The sequence below is a fragment of the Limulus polyphemus genome, unplaced genomic scaffold (assembly GCF_000517525.1).
Source record: "Limulus polyphemus unplaced genomic scaffold, Limulus_polyphemus-2.1.2 Scaffold2600, whole genome shotgun sequence".
In the NCBI taxonomy this organism is placed as follows: Eukaryota; Metazoa; Arthropoda; class Merostomata; order Xiphosura; family Limulidae; genus Limulus; species Limulus polyphemus.
The window spans coordinates 65,309-71,135 of NW_013668210.1; the positions used below are offsets into that span (position 1 = coordinate 65,309).

General features: G+C 32.2%; 1 protein-coding gene across 1 annotated transcript in view; it reads right to left on the bottom strand.

The window, feature by feature from the left end:
* LOC106467402 (neuron navigator 3-like) overlaps window positions 1-5,827 on the bottom strand; it is a gene marked incomplete at its 5' end in the record, with an annotated part of 120,729 nt that overhangs the window by 21,182 nt on the left and 93,720 nt on the right. Inside the window, 2 exons of the mRNA XM_022395579.1 lie at window positions 1,550-1,715; window positions 3,726-3,809. Of these exons, the coding sequence (XP_022251287.1) occupies window positions 1,550-1,715; window positions 3,726-3,809 (250 nt within the window). The remainder of the gene's footprint in view (window positions 1-1,549; window positions 1,716-3,725; window positions 3,810-5,827) is intronic.

Below are 5,827 nucleotides of genomic sequence, written 5' to 3' on the forward strand. Positions count from 1 at the left end.
GATGGGTTTTAATTATAATAAATGTAAGATAATACATGTGAATTATCATAATTTGAATTATAAGTATAATTTGGATGGGATTAATCTTAATAGTGTTATGAAAGAAAGATATCTTATTATAGTGATTGATCACTATCTTATGCCATCCAAGCAGTGTGCTGTTGCTAGTGGTAGGGCAAATAGGATTTTAGGTTGTATCAACAGAAATGGTGAATACCAGTCTAGAGATTATAAGTTCATTGTATAGGTCATTGGTTAGGCCACATTTGGAGTATTGTTTCAGTCTTGGGCTCCTTACCTTAGGAATTGTTGGAAAGGGTTCAGAGGAGTTACTAGAATGGTGCCTGGGATGGAGGGTTTGTCATATGAGGCAAGATTGAGATCTTTGAAATTGTTTTCTCTTAAAAAAAGGAAGCATTAGTGGGGATCTCATTGATGTGTTTAAGATTGTAAAGGGAATTGTTAGTGTTGATGCATCATCCTTTTTCACCTTTCATGGCAAGAAATGTAGGATTATGGGACAGGAGAGTTACTAGAATGGTGCTTGGGATGGAGGGTTTGTCATATGAGGTGAGATTAAGATCTTTGAAATTGTTTTCTTGTAAAAAAAGAAGAGTTAGAGGGGATCTCATTGATGTGTTTTAGATTGTAAAGGGAACTGATAGTTTTGATGCATCATCTTTTTTTCATATTTAACAGTGAGAATAGTAAGACTAGGGGGCACAAATATATATCTTGGCAAGATAGGAGTCATCTTCAGCAAAGACAGTTTTATTTCTCTAACAGGGTGGCTAGCCTTTGGAACGGGTTACTTTCAGATGTTGTGGAGGCAGTAAATTTAAGTGAGTTTAACAGAAAGCTTGATAACTATATGAATGATAATGGGTGGCTTTAAGATTTTTTAAAAATAGTTTTAATTCAGAGGATGGGACAGTCAAAATGGTTCAATAGGTTCCTTGTGTCCCTAAGCATTATGTTATACAGTTCAGAGTTTGTTTGTTATTATCATTTATAAATTTGATCTAACTTACATACTTATAAATTATTTTACATAGAGTTATAAGAATAATAAAAATAAGATTTAAATGAAAACATATGAAAAACACATATCAAATAAATAATGGAAAGAAAGTGTCCCATCGGAGCTGTATTAAAAATAAGTCTGTATTCACCCTCATGGGTCACTAGCAGTTAAATAATAACAATTTGTGTTTTTATGCAGGATTAAGCCCCTACTTTAACTCATCATTCATCTGATGTTTTGTCTCACTGATGTATACTGATTTGTAGAAAACATATACACATCAAAAATTCTGAAATACAACTGCCAAATTATACACTTAAATATGCTGAATATGTTTGAGTTTCAAAGTTATTAAGGTATTAAATCAATAGGTTGAAAGTGAATCAGCACAAGAAGTTAGTTAACTAGAAGTAATTATTACTAAAGATGGTAGCATTAGTAATCAGTCATTTATTTAAAAAGTTGTATTAATTTGTTAGTAGTTGGTAAGCTACTTGTTAGTTTGTGTGTGTTAGAATAGCTCACCATGCTCTTTAGTATTATTGAAAGTATGACGACGAACTAAATTTGCACCATTCGTACTTCTTTGAACTGCTTGCATTGACTGCAGTGCTATCTTTGTGAGCCCAGCTTCTGCACTCTGTTTACTGAGGGCTTCTATTGTACTCCGCAATTCCCCAAGTTCCGAGTCCTTATTAAAAAAAAGAAATAAATTCTATTTTTCACAAAATCCAGTAATTAGAAAAATTATCATAAAGCTCTTAATAACTGCTTAATAAAACTCTACAAAATGCTTAAGAGACAGGGGTAAAAAACAGTAACAGTATAAGAAACAAACTTTTAAAAACTTGCTATAAATGAACAACTGTACATCAACTAAACTTTTAAAAATGCATGGAAAGATGACTAAAAATTCAAAAATAAATAATCCTAATAATATCTCCTACGTTAAAAACTTTTGTTGACGGTGCTTGAGCAAATGTAATTAAGTCTAAGTTTCTTACTTTACAAAATGATTAAAACTGTGGGGCTCCCAGATCTTAAGCTAAATGTATAAAAATAGTATTTACTTACTTTTAATAATAAATATGTGTGGGTAAAGATTATTCATGAAGGGAAGTATCTAAATGAAGTAGTATATATTTTAGTATATAAGCCTGGCAGAGAAAGCCTGCGGGATGATTGAATGAAGAGAGTTCCGGGTAATTTACAATTCTGTTTCGAGCTAGTGTTTGTTTTCGAGATTGTGAATTGCTTTGATTGATTTCAGTATGAAATCAACTTATAAATATATTTATCACATGTTTTATTAGTTCTTTTGTCACAGACCTTCCAGTTGCAGGCATTAAAAAAAATGCTACAAAAAGTTTCTCCATGGAGATTTTCAAAAAGCTGCCAAGTATGATGGATCGCTCATTGTTATGCGATAGTTCAAAACATCATGTGTTTAAGGAAGATGTTAACAGACTTCCATAGAATTATAGTGAGAGTCTGACAAACAAGCATACTAGAACTATTCTAGACAAATTGTTAAGATGCCAAAAGCAACAACTTCTAATAACTTTGTCAATATAGACTGCCCCTGGCAAAATTTCAAGTGAAAAAAGAAAAGGTTGCAGGAAGACTTTACACATTAGGCAGCTTTGTGGAATGAAGTATGAAGAAATCAGAAAAAATAAACAAGTGTAGGGTTAATAAACCAGCAACCTGTATCTGTGAAAACTGATTCAACCATCTGAGATACTAAAGTAGACTGGTTGAACAAAAGCCATATATTACATTGAGAAATGCACATTTACACATGAAATGGTGGACTGAACAAAAACTATTGGCTTAGAAACATTGGCAAAAAGTTATACAGTTAGATAACACTGGCCTTTTACTATGAAATGGAGGTACATTTGTGTAGATACACCAAAAAATAGCATGAACCTTCAAGTATTTCCAGTTATATTTTGTCTAAAAGATGGAACAACAGTTATGCAGTGTAAAGACATCATAAGAAGCCAAGTTCATCCTGATAAAAATTAAAGGAACATTCTAGCACTAATAATTAAAATTTAAAAACATTATTTATTCTCAAAGATTGAAACAATGTAGAGTTAAAACAAAGTTTAGCCTATATTCATGTACCACTATCAGATATAGAGATTTCAGGCAAAAACTAATAGAATATTCTTAACTTTTCCAAATTTAAGCCAAAATAAAGTTTTTAAGTTCATGACTACTATGCTGTACTTTTTTTCTACCACCCTTGTGAATGTGTCTTTCAAAATGGTAAAGTACTTTTTCGTACAACAACTGTTACAGACTAGCTTTCCAATAGCCTCCAGCTACCTAACCTGATCTATCCAATCATTAGACCTTAGTCCCAATAAATCATTATGGGCTTTTTTGAAATTAGACTTTTAAATCACTTTCCAACTTAAAACATTCCACAAGGAACTGCAGGAGCTTAACTGAGGAATAGCATAATATTCCAGTTGAAACCATCTATGACCTTGTTGCTTCCTTGACAAATCAACTGAACAGTACTGAAGCCTATGACATTCCAACATCTCATTAAACCTTTTGACTAGGTCATGCGTTTTCATTATTTAGATAGAGGAAGATAAGAATTGACAAGTTGTAAAGATTAAAACTTTTTTAAACACATTTGCCGAGATTTTTTTAATATTTAAGATGCAAACAAAATTCATACCTTTTGTTCAGCACTGGCTGTTAGGTGGTGGAGCCTATTAGTCATGTTTGATAAAGACTGTTCAAATGCTGCTACCATATGGGCCTGAATAAAACAAAAGTTCATTTTAAATTAACTACATAAAACTAATCAATTCCTTCATATACAAAATAAAATGTTAATTAACCGTTTGTTACATCCTAACAACAATGGATCTTTATTTAATTTCTAAGCAATGTAGGACTAGCATAGCAAAAATATAATATCTACAAGTTACAAAACTTGTGGTGGTGCAAAACCTCCCTACCCCACCCCCGTACTAATCAGACAAGGAAGCTTAACTGTTAAACCTAACAAAAGTGCTAAAAAGTTTACAAGTTAAACGGTACCTAAATGGTTTTCATCACATTCCTCTTTTATTAGTTTATTATTCCCTTCTAGTAATATTAACACATTATATTGTTGTAACATTGTTCTTCCGTTGGCAGATTCTTTTAAATTATGAATATGTAGCAATAACAAATTGGTTTATTTCCTTTTTAATTACTAAAGAGGAAAGTAACTTGTTGTAGACCTATGTTTACAACTATGCTAATTGCATCATATTAACATAAAAATAAACTTATACAAATATGCGCAATAGCTTCACTGCAAACTTCCTTAGCAAATTGACTGACTTATGTATTCATAATCCAGTCCTTGTTCTAGATATTTTGCAATGGTTTTCATTCATTAATATTACGAAATTTCTAGAGCTAATTTGATCTTAACATCTCTAGCTAACATCTAAAATTACAACATTAACAATACAGTCTATAACAATATTATTTACAGCCCAGTACACTATCCGACTAATAATGTGTTTACTCAGTTACTTAGGTTCCTCTCTGTACTCGGGCATAACTGAGAGTTACTGCTATGTATAACAATTTTGCTGTTTTTGTTTCTAAGTTTGATCGAAATAAAAATAACTAGACCTATACATTACAATTACGTGAGAAAAAGTTTAGGTTACATCCTACAAATAGAGGGAGAGAAAGAAAAAAGTCGTAATAAATCAAGATAACCACCTAACACTATTTTGTATAAATGTGTTAAAGCTCCTCTGAGGGTAAATAGCAGGGTTGGTTTGGGGGGGGGGGGGCAAATGGGTGCAAGGACCTTGAATGGAAGAGGCCCGTGACTAAGCGAATAATAAAACAATCAAAACTGTATGTCTCATTGAAAAAAAAGTTTGCAACAGTGTCACTATGACAATAGCGATTTCAATTGTTTCGTATAAACCTATTTTGTCATTTTTCATTACATGTTTTTACAGCTTGTTCTGTCATAAATACTTACTCAGCTATTCAACAAAGAAATTCGTTGTCGTTACTTTATATTTATTATTAGTATCAGAAATAGTATTGTCGCGTCAGCGAGGTCACGTGACTAGTATCACACCACGCCTTCTCGAACCTTCGTGAATTATCGGGAGACTACTAGATTGGGGGTAGTCTGGTATATATAAGATGGTCACAACGTGACGGAACAATGTGTGTAATTGAACTGAGTATTGTTGAAGTCGAGCACGTGAGACGTTTGTTGAGAATTATAGCGTTTGTTATAGCGCGACTGTTGAAATTAAGTGTATCGCAAAGTTATATTCAGAAAGAATAAACCAGTTTTATTTAAGAAAGGACTTGTGTCGCTAAAGTTTCGTCGGAACGAATTTACGGAAAATTAACTAACGAACGGAGACGTAACAGTATTTTGTATATTATCGAACCGTCGCTTGTGCTTGTGTAGTGCTCAAATTATCATGTTGAATTGTATTTGATTTATTTATGAAGTTCAGTACTGAGTCCCCCCAGTATATACGTTACTTTCTACCCTGGGGTTACATCACATAACTGACAATTATTCTAAAACGATGCAGTCGACTTAAAAATAAGCCCAATACACTTAAGGCGAAGTATTTCAGAGTCAACGATATCGTTAAACAATATAAAAGAGCATAATATATCGACCAATAAAAATATCAGACAACAATGTTTCTAAACAATTACAAAATCAGGATTAAAATGGAAGTACAAGTATAACGACACTATTAATATATATATATATATATATATATATATATA